The sequence below is a fragment of the Ostreococcus lucimarinus genome, chromosome 1, assembly GCF_000092065.1.
Source record: "Ostreococcus lucimarinus CCE9901 chromosome 1, complete sequence".
NCBI lineage: Eukaryota > Viridiplantae > Chlorophyta > Mamiellophyceae > Mamiellales > Bathycoccaceae > Ostreococcus > Ostreococcus sp. 'lucimarinus'.
In genome coordinates this window covers 620,711-637,912 of record NC_009355.1, presented here as the reverse complement: position 1 = coordinate 637,912, position 17,202 = coordinate 620,711, and the positions used below count along the sequence as shown (strand labels likewise).

Below are 17,202 nucleotides of genomic sequence, written 5' to 3'. Positions count from 1 at the left end.
CGGCGCGAACGGTTTCGATAAACGTAAAACGCGCGCGAGACGACCGCGACGCGCGCGAGGGACGCGCGCGGGAAAGAATCGATCTAGGTTGACTAATACGCCTAGCTACGAGCGCCGCGAGTCGACGGGAAGGAGAACGCCTCGCGCCGTCTCGAGCACCGAAAAGAAACACCCGCCGCCCAATCCGATCCAAAGCACGCGCGGCTGCACGCCCTTGAACATCGCGAGCGCGCCCTCGTCCGCGATGGTTTTCCGCACGCACTGCAACACGCCGCGATAGACGTCCGGGCTCGTCATCAAACGCGTCTTGACGACGTCGAGCGGCGTCGTCACCGCGCCCGTAAACGCCCCCGCGATCGACCCGAGCGCCGCCGCCTCGACGGCGGTCGCGCCGTCCTCGCCCTTCATCTCTCCCCACGCCTTCTTCAGCGACTCGTACCCCGCGAACTCGATCGCGTCGAACGGTAAGTCGCGCAACAGAAACGACCCGTATCCCACAAACAACCCCGCGACGCCGCTCGACGCGACGACGCTCCTCAATCCCACCCCACCCATCGCGCCCACCTGCCTTCGCGTCTTTATCACCTCCGTCGGCACGCGCACGACGCTCGACACCAGTCCTCCGACCGCGCCCGCGAGCAGGTGTTCCTTCGCGCCGTCGCCGCCGCCGCCGTCGCCGTCGTCGTCGCGCCGCAGCGCCGCCTTCATCGGTTCGTACGCCGCGAAGAACAGCGCGCTCGCCGGGGCGACGCCCGCCAGGTTCCCCAGCAGTCCGCGGTACAGTCCTCGGCGCAGCGCGACGCGCTCGCCGCTTAAGCGCGCCTGCAGCCGCGTCTTTATCGTGTCGAGCGGGTAAAACGCCGCCTCCACCGCGCACCCCGCGACGGCGCCGCTCGCGCAGTGCGCGGCGAGCTCGCGCGCGGACATCGCGCGCGACGTCGCGCGCGGCGTCCCGTCGCGCGCGGCGCGCGCCGTCGACGCGTCGCGCGCGGCGTCGTCGCGCGGCGGCATCTGCCGACGCGACGTCGCGACGATGGCGGACGACGTCGACGACGTGCGCGCGCGCGCGACGCTGATGCTCGGCGACGCGGTGCGCGATGAGACGGCGCTGTACGACGTCGCGCGCGAGATCGAGCGACGCGCGCTCGAGCGCGCCGACGGCGACGCGAACTCGAAGAGGTATCGCGAGTGCGTGCGCACGCTGGCGACGAATCTGCGACGGAACGACGCGCTCGCGGCGCGCGTGCGACGGGGGGAGGCGGACATCGAGGCGTTGGTGCGCGCGGACGCGACGGAGCTCGCGACGGAGGCGGTGAAGGCGGCGCGGGCGGCGGCGGAGGAGCGATGCGCGAGAAGGCGAACGCGGCGACACTTCGACGACGGCGTCAACACCGAGGCGTACGCGTGTCCGATGTGTGAGAACGTCGAGTGCAGGTACGTCATGGTGAGCGGTGGTAGGGACATTCGCAAGGCGGAGATATGGGGAGGCGGCGAACGGGAGTCGCTGGTGTTGGTGCAGTGCCTGCGGTGTCAACACGAGTTTCGCGAGCGCGTGTTGTGACGACGTCGCTAGAGACGCGCGGAGATAGATATTAGGCTAGTGTAGTGGTAGAGCTAGGAATTGTGTCACGCCTTCTTGCCGGTGAACTTCACGACGTCTTCTTCGAGACTGGTGAACGCGCCGCTGCGAGAGAGGAAGTGGAACGCGGCGTCGCGATAGACGGCGTCGCAGTCGTCGGCCGCGCACTCAGCCTTTTTCAAAACCTTTTCGATGAATTTTTTCGTCTTCATCGATCCCGACGCCTTTTCGAGGATCTTCTCGCCGATTTTGAGCCACTTCACCTTCTTTGCTTTCGCCGCGGCGGCTTTCTCGGCGTCGCTGACCTCGTCGCCTTCGCCGAACGTCTTCTTCGTTCCCGAAAAATCAGCCGCGGCGTCGCGGCCTTGGCCAGCCCCCAAACCGCGTCGATTCTTATTCGCACCCGCGTGCGTGTCTTGAAACAAGTTCACTTGATCGTCCTCGTCGAAGCCTCGCTTGCGTTCGAGTGCGTCGGCGTCGGCGTCTTCAGGTTTTTTACCGTGACCCTCCGGGCGAAATCCGACGCGCCAGCCCCACCAGCTCTCCGGCGGCGGATCGAAGACCCACTTCGGTCGCTCCACGACGACGAGTCTCTTGGGTTTTTCTTTCTCCTTATTCGTCGGCGTCGGGATGGACTCGTCCGCGTCCGACGCGCTCGCGGACGCGGACGCGTTGTCCGCGCGCACCTCTGGCAACGCGACGAATCCGCCGCCCAAAATCGCCCCGAGATCCTCCGCGCTATAATTCGACACCATCTTTTGCGACTCTCGCTTATGATACCTCCCCGCGTGACTCACCACCGACCGATTCACGACGATTTCATTCTTTTTCGCCCTCTTCGCCGCCTTCTTCGCCGCCTTCTTCTCCTCCTTCGTCATCTTTCGCTTCTTCGCCTCGCCTCGCGTCTTCGTCTTCGCCCCCTCGTCCTCGTCCTCATCCGACGACGACGCCTTCTCCGCGTTCGCCGCGCGTTCCAACTCTTCCGCGCTGTGCGTTCTATTCAACGATCGCAGCACGTCATCGAACGCGACCGTGTTCATCGTCCAATCCACCGCGTTCGCGCCGCTCGCGTCGTTTCGCGCGTCCGCGCCCACCCCCGTCCCCACCTGTCGCTTTCGCGCGTGAATGTGCCTCGCGATCCCGTCCTGGTTCTTCCCCAGTCCGCGGCCCTCGCGCCATCCGAGTCTCGTGAGCAGGCGCATGCCGAAGCCATCGCGCTCGACGCCCTGGTAGAGCGTCTTCGGGGCGTCGGGCGCCGCCGCCGCCGGCGCGGCGTCCGTCTTCATGCGTCGACGACGCGCGCGCGCGGGCGCGGCGTCGCGCGCGGGCGACGGGCGCGGGCGCGGGCGATTTCGATCACCGGTGCGGTCGCGCCGGGCGCGGCGCGTGCGGTGGCGCGGCGCGGCGCGGCGCGCGCGATTGTGATGCATTCGACATTCGTCTCGCGCGACGAGGCGTGGCTACGGCGCGGCGTCGAGGAGAAGCCGGAGACGCGCCTCGGCGGCGCGCTCGGCGGCGACGGACGCGTTGAACGCGGTCAGATGCGCGTCCGATTCGCCGGCGTCGGCGAACGATTCGGGGTCTTCGGCGGTGCCGGGGGTGTTGGTCGCGAGCGCGGCGAGCCAACGCTCGGAGGCGTCGGCGAAGCGCGCGTGCGCGTCGACGTCGCGACGTAAATCGTCCAAGACGGCGCGAACGTTGTCCAAGGGTGCGGAGTCGATCTCTTCGAACCGACTGGCTTCGGGGATGGCGGTGGCGAGCGCCTCGTGCTTGCGCTTGCGGTTCGTGGCGTCGTCAAAGGCTTCGGTCGGCGTCTTCGAAGACGCGCGTTCGGCGAGCAATTCCGGCTCGGGCTCGTACGGCGTGAAGTCGTACGAGGGATGACCCGGAGGAAGGTAGATGCACGCGTCGCGGCTTTGGCTCTCTAATCCGCTCAGCAGAAGTGTGATGAGAGTTTGGAACAGCGTCACCCACGGAATGTCTTGCAGCTTGTGGAAATGCGGGTCGTATCGCGCTTGCGCGAGCAAGCATTGGCCGTAGTCTTTCGGGTAGTGCGGTAACACCGCTGCGACGTAATCGATGAAAGCGCGCACGGGCTTCTCTCCAGCCTCGAAATCTGGCAGGCGCACGGAATGCAACAAATCTAACACTTTCGTTCGACGGGACTTGGATCTCCAGCCAGGCGGCGGAAGCGCCGCGTTGACGAGACCGATCTCAACCGGCGGCCATTCAGCGCCGTCCTCAGTTTGCGCGGCTTCGAGTATTTTATGCTCCAGCTGGTCGAGGGCATCGTTGAACGCGCGTATGCACGCTCGCGGAGACACACGTGGCTTGACCGTCAAGTTGACATAGCCTGGTCGTAACGCTTCTTCAATTTCTGCCGAAAGATATGCGATCCTGCGTCGAGGCGCCTTTGGCGCGCGTTCCGCCGTCCAAACCAGCACTTCGGACAACTTGTCGTCGGACCATTCTTCCGGACCTTTCGGAGGAAGAAATATCACCAACGCGCCCTCGATGCCGGAACTTGTGATACTTTTCTTGATATCGTTCTGATTCGTGTTGTCTCTCGATGCGACGAAGATTACAAGCGGCGCTTCACTCCTCTTCACCGCTGAGCTGAACGCTCGAAGACGCTTCAGCTCGTGACTCTCACACGTGCCGCCACCGCAATCGAGAACGAAAATCGCCGATGACGCGCCCGCGTTGGAACCTTTGGAATTTTCCATCATTGCTGGCACGTCTCTGACGACGATCCAGGCCAAAGGACCCATCATGTAATCATTTTCCTCATCAGTTCCTGGAAGTGGAAGTCGGGCGCCGTAGAGCGACAAAATCGTCCCAGTGCCAGGCTCTGTCGCGTGTGCGCTTCCGCCCCGAGAAAGTTTCGTGCGCAGCCACTCCGCGACGATTGTCGCTGTAGTCGTCCTCGGTCGTGATGACGCGCTCGCTCCGGAGTCTGCCTCCGCGCCAGTGCAGATGAGACACTTCCAAACAAGAGCGCTCGGCGCCGCGGTGGCCGCAGCTTCGTGCAGCGCCAATCCAACGGTTTGCGGAACATCCAAAGGCACGCCGAATTCTGGCGAGCGGACAGATTCAATCTTCTTTCGAAGTTGCGCAAGCGCGTCCGTCGGACGCTCAGATGCCGCACTCGCGTCGAGGAGAGCCTTGCCGCCGAGATTCAGCGCCGGCGCAGGACTTGCCATGGCGAGCGCTTCGCCGATCAACCGCTCTCGCTTGAACTCCTTCGAGTTCATACGCCAAAGAGAAAATGTGAGTCGGCGGATCGCCATGTGCCTTTTCGCTCGCTTTCGCGCTGCTTTTGCCTCAGCCGCTTGACGTCGAGCGTTCTCTTCAGCGATAAGACGGAGTCGCTCAGCCTCAGCCTCGGCAGCGCGGCGCGCGCGAGCTTCGGCTTCGGCTTTTGCGATTGCAGCCCGGTGTGCGGCGGCAGCTGTCTCTCGAGCTCGTTCCTCGGCAAGTACTCGTTGACGTTCCGCTTCCTCTTCTGCTTTTCGTCGCTCAGCCTCAGCGAGCGCCTTCGCCTCAGCTTCGGCTTTGGCTCGAGCGGCTTCTTCTGCGAGACGTCTTCGCTCGGCTTCCGCAGCTTCAGCCTCAGCTCTCGCCTTCGCCTCGGCAGCCTTCGCTTCTTCTTCCGCTCGCCTTGCCGCCTCCTCTGCTTCCTTAGCCTTTCGCTCAGCTTCTTCCGCAGCCTTCTTTTCCGCAGCCTTGCGTTCTTCGATCTCCTTCTTCTTGGCGAGAATGGCGGCTCGTTCCTTTTCGAGCTGCGATTCGCGCAACGCAATCTTTGCTCGGAGTTCATCAGCCTGCTGCTTGCGTTTATCCGCTTCGGACAATTGTGGCGTAGTTTTGGGTGTACTCATAGTTGGGAGCGTTTTGGCAGCAATCCTAACCGATTCGTCCTTACCGACGATCTCAAGCAAGTAAGAAGCGGCTCGCTTGTTCATGATTAAATCTGAGCGCGAGATTGGAAACTCTTCCGCGGGAGAAATGTACGACGATTCGCGCATAGTCACCGCAGGTGGTTTATCCCCGGCTTTACCTCTGGTGACGTTTAATCCGTGATGTATACACAACGCCTCCGTCTCCATATCATCCGTATGCAGAAGACGCGCGATTTCGGTAATCGGCATGATGAACTTGCCGTACGTCGTGTTCATGACCTCGAGCGCTTTACCACGCATGCTATTGAAGAACTTGTGCAGACAGCAAGCTTGAACGTACGTCGCTTTTTTCACAAGATGAAAGAATCGGGCGACGTTGTTTTCGTGATATGCACGATGACACTGGAGCGCGAATTGAACGTCACGATGCTTTAGCACCTCAGCGCGGACGCTCCTTAAATCGTTCAACATCTCCGACCGTTGCACGGCGTAGCGTCCGTGCGAGTCGATGCGAAGCAAGAGCTGATAACAGAACATCTCGGCCTCGGCATCAATACCGAGTTGCTGACCACGATCGGCATGATCGTCGTACATGTGTCGAAGAGACGTGAGTGTCTTCGTCAGCTGCTCAACATTCAAGTGAGAATTGTGCCCGTCCGGGTTCGTCGCCGACGCTGTCGCCTCGCACAGCTCGTGTTCGGCTAGGATGGTGTAACGAACCATTTGCTCTAATAGCTTTACCGCGAACGAATCCGTGATTTGCTGTAAATTCAAATCCTGGCGAATAGATCGCAGCCTGTCCCAAAGAAATTTGCTCTTTGTCATGAAGTCTTTGTCCTCGGCGTCGAGAATTCGCCAAAGTTGATCTATCGCCAACTGTAAACCTTTCTTCGTTCGAACCATGTCAGGCGTAATTTCATCAACGATGCGCGTATATTTTTTAATGCACAAATCTGGATGAGACTTCATGCGATCCTCTGGGTCGACTCTCTCGAACACTTCCAAGTCGCCGTTCGCGCTCCTGAATTCTCTCTCCTTCGCCGGGCACATCAAATCGCACGTACCCACGATGTGACCACTCGAGGTGGTGATTTCGCCCGTCTCATCGCCCGCAGCATTTGACGTCGATGGCGCTTCACTAGCTAAGTTTAATCTATCCGCAATGGGTTTTGGCTTCGGCGGGACGAAAGCTTTCGCGCCGCCACCAAACGCAGGAATACTTGCGATGGCGTCTCGTTTCTCCGCCTCTGGTGGATTCGCGCCGCCGAACGCGAAACCAGATGTGGCCGGTTTAGGCGCAAAAGGCGATGCCGTGGCGCTCAACCCCCCTGTCGTGGGCGCTACGCCGAAGATCCCGCCGGTCGGAGCCGAAGATACCGCTGGCGCCGCGCCGAAAGGACTCGCGCCGAAAGGACTCGCGGGCGCAGTCGTCGGAGACGCGCTAAAGCTGAACCCACCGCCACCGAACGGCGACGCCGCCGCCGATGGTTCTGGTACCTTCACCGCGAAAGGCGACGGCGTCGAGCTCGGCGACGCCGCCCCGAACGCGCCGAACACCAGCGCGGTCGTCGACGATGGGCCGCCGCCGAACGGCGAGCTCGCGACGGGCGCAAACGGCGTCGACGGCGCCGTTTGCGGCGCGCTCGCGCCGAAAGGACTCGCGCTCGCGCCGAAAGGACTCGCGCTCGCGCCGAAAGGACTCGCGCTCGCGCCGAAAGGACTCGCGCTCGCGCCGAAAGGACTCGCGCTCGCCGCGGGCGCGCCCGTCCCGAACGGACTCGCGGGCGCGCCGAACGGACTCGCGCTCGCCGCGGGCGCGCTCGCGCCGAACGCCCCTCCACCCCCGAACGCGTTCGCACCGCCTCCAAACGCCGACCCACCCCCACCGCTCGCTCCGTGCGCCGCCGCGCCCGTCCCGCTCCCGAACGGACTCGCGCTCGCGCTCGCGCCGAACCCGCCGAACCCGCCGCTCGCGCCTCCGACCCCCCCCGGCGCGTTCGCCGCCGGCGCGCCCCCCCCGAACCCCCCGAACGGCGTCGCCGTCCCTCCGCCCGCGCCCGGCGCCCCTCCCGGCGCCGTCGTCGCCGTCGTCGCGCTCGCGTCGCCGCGCCCGAACGGGTCGCTCGCGCCGAACGGACTCGCGCTCGCGTCGCGCGCGCTCGTCCCGAACGCGCGCGCGCGCGGCGCGCCGAACGGATTCGCACCGTCCGCGCCGTCGCCGCCGAACATGACGCCGCCCGCGCGCGCGGCGCGACGCGACGACGAGTGAGGTCGACTCGAAATCACGATGGCGCGCGCGCCAGAGCGCGACGCGATGTCGACGGCGACGCGCGCCGGCGCGCTTCGAGCGCCGCCGACGCGGTCGAACGGTGCGGCGCGTTCGCGCGCGGGCGCGGCGACGACGAGGGCGCGCGCGAGGACGAAGGATGGCGACGACGACGACGACGACGACGCGAGGACGACGCGGGCGCCGCGCGTGAACGCGGTCGGCTCGAGCGCGCGGCTGAAGAGCGTGGAGAAGACGCGGTGCTTTCGACTGGGCGTGTTCGCGGACGCGCAGTACGGCGATAAGGTGGACGAGACGCGGGAGGACGACGCGACGCGGACGAAGCGGTTCAGGGCGAGCGAGCGACGACTGCGAGAGTGCATTCGCGCGTTCGAAGACGAAGCGGCGACGCTGAGCGGAATCGTGAACTTGGGTGATTTGTTTGATGGGTACAACGAGGACGATAAGACGACGAAGCCGGTGCTGCGGACGCCGATGCGCGCGTCGACGACGGAAAAGAACGGAACAGACTTGGCGGTCGTCGCGGATTTGGTGAACGCGTCGAAGGTGCGGATGTTCCACTGCGTGGGGAATCACGATTGTAACGTCGGGAAAGAGGTGTTTTTAAGCGCCGTGAACGCCGAGGCGGCGTATTACAGCGCGAGTATGCCGAGAGGGTGGCGATTAATCGTTTTGGACACGACGGATTTGAATCCGCGGTACGTATCTCGAGACGCGCCAGAGTTCGATGCGGCGATGCGATTCGCGCAAGACGCCGTGGACGAGGGTCGTGAGGATGTCGTTCCTTGGGGCGGAGGCATCGGTCCCGTTCAATTTGACTGGTTGCGGGACGAGCTGAACGACGCGGCGGCGAAACGCGAGCGAGTCATCGTCGCGTCGCACAACGCCTTGCACAGAGACGCGGCTCGGTATCAGATGAGCGCCTGGAACAGCGACGAGGTCTCCGATCTCATAGAAAGCAGTGGGTGCGTGAAGATTTGTTTGGCAGGACACGACCATCCCGGACACTATCATTATCGAAATGATGTTCATTACGTGACGCTTGAGGCGATGCTCGAGGCGGCGGAGGGCGAGACGAGCTTTGCCTTTCTAGACGTATACGAACACGACGCCGTACTCACTGGCGTTGGCGTTGCTTCATCACGTCGTATGCGAGTCTCGCCTCCCGGTGTCTTCACTGGAATCGCCACTTTTGGCGCGGCCGAGATCGGCGCCATCGCGGGCTCGGGATCGGACGCTCGAGTGGAGACGTCAAGCATGGGCCTCGTGGATTGGATCAACGCGTACGGCAGAGACTAGGTGGAGGTGTGTTTCGTTCATATTTCAACTCTCGCAAGCGGCGATGAGATCGCGTTATATTGTAGAATCGTCACAGAATCGTGTGCGTTGTAAATGTGTACTAATAAAGCTTTGCGAGAGAACGTCGAGACGCTCGCTTACGCCGCGACCGGTTCAAGGGTGTCGATCCATTCGGTGGTGTCTCTCCAGTCAGCGTATTGGAACGCGTCTTGGTTTTGGAAACCCGCACCGGTGGCGTGCACGCCGCAACCGTCGGCACCGTGGATGTAGTCTTCCTTGAAGACGCCCGGCAAGTTGCGCGTGCGAAGCTTGGCATCCCATTGACGGTTCCACAAGTTGTAGCCACCGCGGAGACCGACGATGTTGACGTAGCCCATTTCATCCATGGTCTCAAGCGCTTGAAGCGTGCGGTTGCGGCCATCGGAGCAAGCGACGATGACCTTCGCTTCCTTATCCGGGAACAATTTTTCAACTTGCGCCTTGAAGTCGGCGTTGACGCTTTGCTGGTACACCTTTTCGCCCTTCTCGCTGTCGTACTTGCGCGTCGCGTTGACGATCGACGCCACGACGAACTTCGAGCCGTTGATTTGATCCCGCGGGTAGTTACCCACGAAATCAATCTCGGAATCCGCGCGCACGTCCAAAATCTTGTACCCGCCCGCGACGACGAGAATCATCGCCTCCTGGTTATCGCAGATGCCCTCTTCCGGGAACTTCCCGAGCGTCTCCTCGATGAACTCATCGCTGAACCCGTGGTGGGGTTCCTTATAAATCCCTCCGTCCACGCGCTCGGTGCCTCGCATCGCCACCGCGCGTTTGCTCGCCGTCTTCCCGCGGGTCGCGGTGTTTCGGATCGCCATCCGCGCCATCGCGGGCGCTCGCGTCGTCGTCGCCATCGTGCGTTCGCTCGTCGGTGGGTGTTCGCGCGGGGTGCGCCTTTCGCGTCGTTCGCGTGCGTTCGCGCGCGCCGAAGTGTCGCCGTCGGCGCGTCGCCGCGCCGTCGCCGCGCCGCGGGAGTGGATAACGCGACGTCGAAGGGGGCTTCGCCGGCGAGGGGGTCCGCTCGAGTCAGGACTCGAGTCGTCGTTTTTGACCCCCGACTGGCGACGACGCGACGCCGCGCGACGGCGCGCGACGGCGCGCGGCAGACGATGCTGCGCGCGATCGCGCGACGCGCGTCTCGCGCGGCGGCGACGACGCGCGCGCGCGCGATCTCGACCGCGCGAGACGCGCGCGACGACGCGACGGACGCGAGACGGCGACGAATCAATCGCGCGCTGTATCGCGCGAAGCAGCGCGGATTCTTGGAGCTGGACATCGTCGTCGGCGAGTGGGCGGCGCGCGCGATGGCGTCGACGACGACGACGAGCGATGGATTCTTGGACGCGCTGGACGCGGTGCTGGACGTTGAAAATCCGGAGCTGTTCAAGTGGTTGACGGCGCAGGAGACGGCGCCGCGGGAGATGCGAGAGAACGAGGCGTACGCGTCGCTCGCGGCGCACTGCGCGAAGTTTTTAGACGAAAAGAGCAGCGAGGCGTCGAGGGCGGCGCACGGGCGAGAGTGGATACGGGGTTGGAACGATAGCGGAGCGGGGAATCAGTAGGGAATCGGTAGTAGTGTTTAGTTTCGTTTGTATTAATAGTGCGCGCGGTCATTTCGCCGCTGCGCTATTAAGCTTTTATTTAACTCGTCAATAATCATCAATCAGGGCGACTGTAGATTGGGGGGTGCGAATAACTGCTTACTTCTTCTCTTCCGGCGGGACGCACTTCTCGCCGTTGACCACCCAGACGTAGTGGTACGCGGCGCCGACGAAGATGATCTCGACGGCGAGCACGATGAGACCGTACCAGTACGTCTTCCAGTCGGAGCGGAAGACGGGGGCCATGGTCAAGGAGAAGATGGTCATGAGCTTGATGAGGATGTTCAAAGCCGGGCCGGAGGTATCCTTGAAAGGATCACCGACGGTGTCGCCGACGACGCACGCCTTGTGCGTGTCAGACTTCTTGCCGCCGTACACCTTTTCGTTTTCGATGTACTTCTTGGAGTTGTCCCAAGCGCCACCGGCGTTGGACATCATCACGGCGAGCATGAAACCGGACGAGATGGAACCGGCGAGGAGACCGCCTAGGCACTTGGCGCCGACGAGCAAACCGACGGCGATCGGCGTCATGACGGCGAGGATGCCCGGAATCAACATTTCGTCGACGGACGCCTTCGTGCACATGGTGACGCACGCCATGTGATCGCACACGACACCTTCCTTGCCTTCAAGGAGACCCGGAATGTCGCGGAATTGGCGTTGGACTTCGACGATGATCGCGCCAGCAGCCTTGCGCACGGAGAGCATGGTGAGGGCGGCGAAGAGGAACGGCAACATGGCGCCGAAGATGACGCCGGAGAGCACGTACGGGTCGGTGAGCGTCAAGGCGGAGCCCAACGCACGATCGTTGGTTCCGACGGTGTACGGGACATCCTTAACGAACGCGTTCATCAAAGAAAGCGCGGTCAAGACAGCGGAGCCGATGGCGAAACCCTTACCGGTGGCGGCGGTGGTGTTGCCGAGCGCATCGAGCTTGTCAGTGCGATCGCGGACTTCGTCCGGAACGTCCGGAGACATTTCAGCGATGCCACCGGCGTTATCGGCAACCGGACCGTACGCGTCAGTGGCGAGGGTGACACCGAGGGTGGACAACATGCCAACCGCAGCGATGGCGATACCGTACACACCTTCGTTACCAGAGCCTCCGACGTTAAAGCACGCGATGACGGTGGAGACGATGATGATGGTCGGCGGCAACACGGAGATCATACCGATGCCGAGACCTTGGATGATGACAGTCGCAGCACCACCGGCGGAACCGGCGTGCGTGATGGACTTGACCGGACCGTACGCGTAAGACGTGCAGAACTCGGTGGCTTCGCCGATGAGAATACCGGCGACGAGACCAAGGATGACGCAGCCAAAGTACCTGTAACCTTGCTTGCTGCCGTCGAAGAGGATCTCAACGCAGGCAATGGCGAAGACAATCACGAGGACAGAGGCGGTGTACACACCACGGTGGAGGGCGTGGAGGAGGTCGGTTTGGGAAGCGTCATCCTTCGTGGAGACGGTCCAGAAGCCGATGGTCGCGGCGAGGATGCCGAAGCCGGAGATCCAGAACGGCAAGGCCATTTCACGGAGGTTGTTGGAAAGCGCGGCGCACGCGATGATGGAGCCGCAGAAGGATTCGAAAAGATCAGCACCCATACCGGCGACATCACCGACGTTGTCACCGACGTTGTCGGCGACCGTGGCCGGGTTGCGAGGGTCATCTTCCGGAATGTTGGCTTCAACCTTACCGACGAGATCGGCGCCGACGTCAGCAGCCTTGGTGTAGATACCACCCGCGACACGCGCGAAGAGCGCGATGGAGGAGGCACCGAAACCGAAGCCGGAGAGATAACGGATAGCGTCACGCATGTCGAGCTCCTGCCCACTGGCGCCCGGAGAGCTTTGAGCGACGGCGAAGATGTAGAAGAGGACGGTCAGACCGAGAATACCGAATGCGACGACGGAGAAGCCCATGACGGCACCACCGGCGAACGCGATTTGGAGCGCTTGGTTCAAGCCCGAGCGCGCGGCTTCCATAGTCTTGACGTTGGTTTTCGTCGCGACGCTCATGCCCGCCCAGCCCGCGCCCGCGGAGAGCGCGGCGCCGACCAAGAAGCAAAGCATCGTTTGCCAGCCACCCTTCTTCAAGGAGGCCACCGCGCCGTACATCGGCGGGGCGTCTTGGCTTTCCAAGATACCGACGATGAACGCCGCGACCGCGGCGACGAACGGCAACAAGTACTTGTACTCCGTCTTCAAAAACGCCACCGCGCCTTCGGAGATTTGGTTCGCGATCGCGATTTGCGCGCCCTCACCGGACGGCGCCTTGTTGACGCGCATCATGAGAACGCCAACCATCATCAACGCCGTGATGCCGCCCAAGAACGGCACGCCCGCGACGACGAGCGGCGTGATTTCAGCATCCGTGAACACACCCATCTTGCGACGATCGAGGTTTTGTCTTCGCCTCGGTTTCGAGTGCACGCGACTGTTCGCGGACTCGTCGACGACCGTGCGATTCGCGCGGTCGTTCGATCAGAGATTCGGCGTGCGTCACCGCGCGTCGACAACTGCGGCGCGCGCGCGCGCGCGACCCATCGAGCGATCGCGATCGCGGCTGCCAGCTGTCATCCGATCGCGCGCGCCGCCTTTTTCCCGCGAAGCCTCGATAAAAACACGTCCTCAGTCTTGTTTCACTCACAGTACGTTGGTGTAATTTTTTCGTTGTGGATATATGGTGACGTGGCGAATCTACCTACGTAAACAGTACGGCTATCGGTCGGTCGAAATGTTGGCGCCGCACGCGATCGCGCGCGCGCGCCGCGACGCCGCGACGCCGCGACGACGCGCCGGCGCGCCAGATCGCGCGCGGCGCCGCGCGCGCGCGAGACCCGCGTCGGGACGCGCGCGATGCGCGACGTCGAGGCGTGCGCGCGCGCGTGCGCGACGTTCGCGCTCGGCGTCGGCGTCGGCGTCGCGGTGGTTGAGGCGCGACGGCGCGCGAGCGCGCGCGCGGACGGCGCGAACGCGCGCGCGCGCGACGACGAGGACGGCGGTGCCGCGCGCGGCGCGTCGGTGGGAGGCGGGACGACGACGACGACGGCGTACGACCTGCGGGACGAGATTTTGCGAGAGCAGTTTACGAGAAATGTGCAGTTTTTCGGCGAGCGCGGGCAGACGCGCGTGCGGGACGCGTTCGTGGTCGTCGTCGGATTGGGAGGGGTCGGGTCGCACGCGGCGCACATGATTTTGAGATCTGGGGTGGGTAAGTTGCGGGTGGTGGATTTCGATCAGGTGAGCCTGAGCTCGTTGAATAGGCACGCGACGGCGACGCGCGCGGATGTGGGCACGGCGAAGGCGACGTGCCTGAAGAAGCATTTTGAGAAAATTTATCCAGAAGCCGACGTGGACGCGCGCGTGGCGATGTACGAAGAGGACGCGGAGGATGAACTGCTCGGTGCGTGGGGGGGCGATGGGCGCGCGCCGGATTTCGTGGTGGATTGCATCGACAACATTGACACCAAGGTGGACCTCCTCGCCGCGTGCGCGCGCCGAGGCTTACGCGTCGTCACCTCTGGTGGGGCCGGCGCGAAGTGCGATCCAACGAGACTGCGGTTCGCCGACATCGCCGACTGCGCCGCCGACCCTCTCGCGCGCGCGGTTCGGTATCGATTGAACAAAAAGTACAAGATTCAAGGTGGAATAAAAGCGTTGATTTCGCTCGAAAAGCAACGATGCGAGCTCGTGGCGGAGATGGAGCTCAAAGATGGAGAAACGCTATCGGATTATCAAGTCATTCCGAATTTCCGCGTGCGCACGATTCCCGTGCTCGGCTGCGTGCCCGCCATTTTCGGCATGGCGCTCGCGAGCCACGTGTTGACGGAGCTCGCCGAGGCGCCGTTCGAGGGCGAGCCCGTCATCGTGCTTCAATCAAAGCAGTACGAAACCCAGCTCGATCGGTTGCGCGAGCGCGAGAGCGAGCGTGGGAGGGAGGTGTCCAACATGGCGGTTGATTTAGAACAAGTGATGTACTTGGTACGCGAGACTTGGCGCGCGCTGAGCGCTCGAGACGACCAAAACAAACGCCTCAAGGCGTATTGGCGAAACACGAGCGCACTTTCGTTGACGAGATGGAACCCGTCGCGCGCGGCATCTTTAGATAATCTCATCCTGCTCACCACCGAAGAGTGTGATGCGCACGACGCGGCGTGCGCCGAAGAGGGTGGTTTTGAGAAGCTCGTCGCCGCCGAACCCGAATTCGCGCGCTTTGTCGAGACTAGACTCGCTCGCGTTCGCGCCGATTTTGGCATCGTGGACGACGCGCGATAGACGTTGTATAGCGACAACACTAGAATATTACACTTGGTTGGTGTTGTATCTCACACCGCGCGCGAAAGGTCACACCGCGCGCGAAAGCAACCCCTCGCTGTCTTGATATCCGCCGTCCGCCGTGAACAAGTCGCCGCCCGCGCGCGCGGTCCTCGCCGGCGACCCCGGTATCGGCTCGTGTTTCATCGACGACCCATCGCCGTGCGACAGATTCGGATCGTTATACACGTTTCCGTCGTTCCCATCGAGCAAGCCTTTGCTCCACATGAGCACCCACAGCGCCACGCTCGCCACGCGCACGAAGAACGCGAACAGCTCCGGCACCAGGCAAAAAAAGTTATTCACGCTCGACGCCAACAGTCCCCACTTGATCGACATCAGCGACGAGTCGATGTTCGCCGAGTTCGGTCCGACCGTCACCGTCATCCCCGTCGTGCCGCTCCCGATCGGTCCCGCGTACGTGGCCAACCAAAAGAAATCAGTAATCGTCAGCGCCGCGAGCAGCACGGCGTAGATTTTCAACAACCGCGGCGCCTTGATCTCCATCGCCACCACCGCGTACAGCGACAGCGCGAGCGCCGACGCGTGCACGGTGCCGTAGACGAACGCGAGCGATCCCATCATCGCCAGCACGATCTGCGCGTACGTCGACGCGCGCGCGATCTTCAGCATTTGTCGTCCACCGACGCCCTGGTCCTCGAGGTGATGCAGCACGCCGTCGATGCGCGCGGCGAACTGATCCATGACGCGTCGCGCGCGCGGTGCGCTCCGAAGTTCGGCGTTCGTTCGCGTCGAGCGCGGGCGCGGCGCGGAGTGCGGCGGCGCGCGCGGGCGCGGCGCGGGACGCGCGCATTGAAAACACCCGGGAGTTGTCGGTCGCGACGGGGACGCTTATCCACACGCCGCGACTCTCGGCGCGCCGCACGCGTCGACGCGACGACGACGGCGACCGAAACACCGACGGCGGCGAAAGACGAGTAACATGCACGGGTTGACGATCGGCGCGACGCGCGCGATGACGCTGGCGAAGAGGGACGTCGTCGGAAAGAGCGACGCGCGAGGACGAAGGATGCGAACGCGAAGGACGACGACGACGACGGCGGCGGCGGGAGGGAACCAAGATCCGATCTTGCTTCGCGCGGCGCGAGGGGAAGACGTGGAACGACCGCCGGTGTGGCTGATGCGTCAGGCGGGGAGGTACATGGCGGAGTTTCGCGCGTACAGTACCAAGTACGGGTTCAGGCACCGAAGCGAGACGCCGGAGATCGCCATCGAGCTGTCGATGCAACCGTGGCGGGCGTTTAAGCCGGATGGGGTTATCATGTTTAGTGATATTTTGACTCCGTTGCCGGCGTTGGGGATCGAGTTCGATGTCGTGAAGGGGAAAGGGCCGGTGGTGACGCCGGTGAGGACGATGGACGACGTCAAGGCGATGAAGCAGCTGGACGATCCAGATTCGCAATTGCCGTTCGTTCGTGAGATTTTGAGCACGCTTCGGAAAGAAATCGAAGGCCAATCCACCATGCTTGGTTTCATCGGTTCGCCGTGGACGCTCGCGGCGTACGCCATGGAAGGTTCGAGCGATCGACACTTGGTGACGACGAAGCAAATCATGACGCAAGATCCGGAGACGCTGCACGCGTTTTTGTCCAAGTTAGCCGACGCTCTCGGTGTGTACGTGTGCCATCAGATCGACAGTGGTGCGCAAGTGGTGCAAATTTTCGATTCTTGGGCCCACCACCTTTCGCCGCAACAGTATCTCGAGTTTTCCCACCCGTATAACGAGCGCGTCATCGCGTACGTCAAGCAGCGTTATCCGGACACTCCGCTCATCTTCCACGCGAACGGCGGATGCGGCAAGCTTCACGAGCTCAAGAAATCTACGGCGGATGTAATTGGATTGGATTGGAACACGAGCATGAGCGAGGCGCGAGCGGTGCTCGGTCCGGATCGCGTGTTGCAAGGAAACATGGATCCCATGTACCTCTTCGCGAGCCCGGAGCGCATTAGACAAGAGGTGGCGAACAACGTGAGAGACGCCGGTAGCAGGAAGCACATCTTGAACGTCGGTCACGGTGTGGTTCAAGGCACTCCGGAGGAGAACGTCGGACACTTCTGCGATGCGGCGCGGGCGTCGGTTTACGCGCCCAAGGCGGTTGCGCGATAGTAAAAGTTTTTATTAATACGATCAGTCACGCAAAGCTAAAATTT

At 62.8% G+C, this 17,202-nt stretch overlaps 11 protein-coding genes across 11 annotated transcripts; 5 read left to right on the top strand and 6 right to left on the bottom strand.

Moving 5' to 3' along the window:
- Positions 1–105: 105 nt before the first annotated feature.
- On the bottom strand, positions 106–927 carry OSTLU_39985 (MC family transporter: aspartate/glutamate; the record flags this gene model as incomplete). The annotated part of the gene is made up of 1 exon (XM_001415518.1): positions 106–927. The coding sequence occupies one exon, from the start codon at positions 925–927 to the stop codon at positions 106–108; it is 822 nt and encodes a 273-aa protein (XP_001415555.1).
- A 484-nt stretch (positions 928–1,411) lies between these two features.
- Positions 1,412–1,561, top strand: OSTLU_28985 (predicted protein; the record flags this gene model as incomplete). Its single annotated transcript, XM_001415848.1, has 1 exon — positions 1,412–1,561. The coding sequence occupies one exon, from the start codon at positions 1,412–1,414 to the stop codon at positions 1,559–1,561; it is 150 nt and encodes a 49-aa protein (XP_001415885.1).
- Positions 1,562–1,626: 65 nt separating this feature from the next.
- On the bottom strand, positions 1,627–2,865 carry OSTLU_28984 (predicted protein; the record flags this gene model as incomplete). The annotated part of the gene is made up of 1 exon (XM_001415517.1): positions 1,627–2,865. One exon carries the CDS (start codon positions 2,863–2,865, stop codon positions 1,627–1,629), a length of 1,239 nt encoding a protein of 412 aa, XP_001415554.1.
- Positions 2,866–3,039: 174 nt separating this feature from the next.
- OSTLU_28983 (predicted protein) lies at positions 3,040–7,710 on the bottom strand (the record flags this gene model as incomplete). The annotated part of the gene is made up of 1 exon (XM_001415516.1): positions 3,040–7,710. One exon carries the CDS (start codon positions 7,708–7,710, stop codon positions 3,040–3,042), a length of 4,671 nt encoding a protein of 1,556 aa, XP_001415553.1.
- Positions 7,711–8,320: 610 nt separating this feature from the next.
- Positions 8,321–8,893, top strand: OSTLU_5807 (predicted protein; the record flags this gene model as incomplete). Its single annotated transcript, XM_001415847.1, has 1 exon — positions 8,321–8,893. A coding segment is annotated over one exon (573 nt), but the record flags the coding sequence as incomplete, so codon positions are not given.
- Positions 8,894–9,204: 311 nt separating this feature from the next.
- Positions 9,205–10,037, bottom strand: OSTLU_28981 (predicted protein; the record flags this gene model as incomplete). The annotated part of the gene is made up of 1 exon (XM_001415515.1): positions 9,205–10,037. The coding sequence occupies exon 1, from the start codon at positions 9,925–9,927 to the stop codon at positions 9,205–9,207; it is 723 nt and encodes a 240-aa protein (XP_001415552.1). The 5' UTR covers positions 9,928–10,037.
- Positions 10,038–10,413: 376 nt separating this feature from the next.
- OSTLU_28980 (predicted protein) lies at positions 10,414–10,671 on the top strand (the record flags this gene model as incomplete). Its single annotated transcript, XM_001415846.1, has 1 exon — positions 10,414–10,671. The coding sequence occupies one exon, from the start codon at positions 10,414–10,416 to the stop codon at positions 10,669–10,671; it is 258 nt and encodes an 85-aa protein (XP_001415883.1).
- Positions 10,672–10,679: 8 nt separating this feature from the next.
- On the bottom strand, positions 10,680–13,225 carry OSTLU_48479 (H+-PPase family transporter: proton). The gene is made up of 2 exons (XM_001415514.1): positions 12,865–13,225; positions 10,680–12,801 (listed from the first exon to the last, which is right to left on the bottom strand). The coding sequence occupies exons 1-2, from the start codon at positions 13,099–13,101 to the stop codon at positions 10,810–10,812; spliced, it is 2,229 nt and encodes a 742-aa protein (XP_001415551.1). The 5' UTR covers positions 13,102–13,225; the 3' UTR covers positions 10,680–10,809.
- Positions 13,226–13,737: 512 nt separating this feature from the next.
- Positions 13,738–14,991, top strand: OSTLU_86172 (predicted protein; the record flags this gene model as incomplete). The annotated part of the gene is made up of 1 exon (XM_001415845.1): positions 13,738–14,991. A coding segment is annotated over one exon (1,254 nt), but the record flags the coding sequence as incomplete, so codon positions are not given.
- Positions 14,992–15,060: 69 nt separating this feature from the next.
- On the bottom strand, positions 15,061–15,735 carry OSTLU_28977 (predicted protein; the record flags this gene model as incomplete). The annotated part of the gene is made up of 1 exon (XM_001415513.1): positions 15,061–15,735. One exon carries the CDS (start codon positions 15,733–15,735, stop codon positions 15,061–15,063), a length of 675 nt encoding a protein of 224 aa, XP_001415550.1.
- A 186-nt stretch (positions 15,736–15,921) lies between these two features.
- Positions 15,922–17,158, top strand: OSTLU_28976 (predicted protein; the record flags this gene model as incomplete). Its single annotated transcript, XM_001415844.1, has 1 exon — positions 15,922–17,158. The coding sequence occupies exon 1, from the start codon at positions 16,061–16,063 to the stop codon at positions 17,156–17,158; it is 1,098 nt and encodes a 365-aa protein (XP_001415881.1). The 5' UTR covers positions 15,922–16,060.
- Positions 17,159–17,202: the final 44 nt, after the last annotated feature.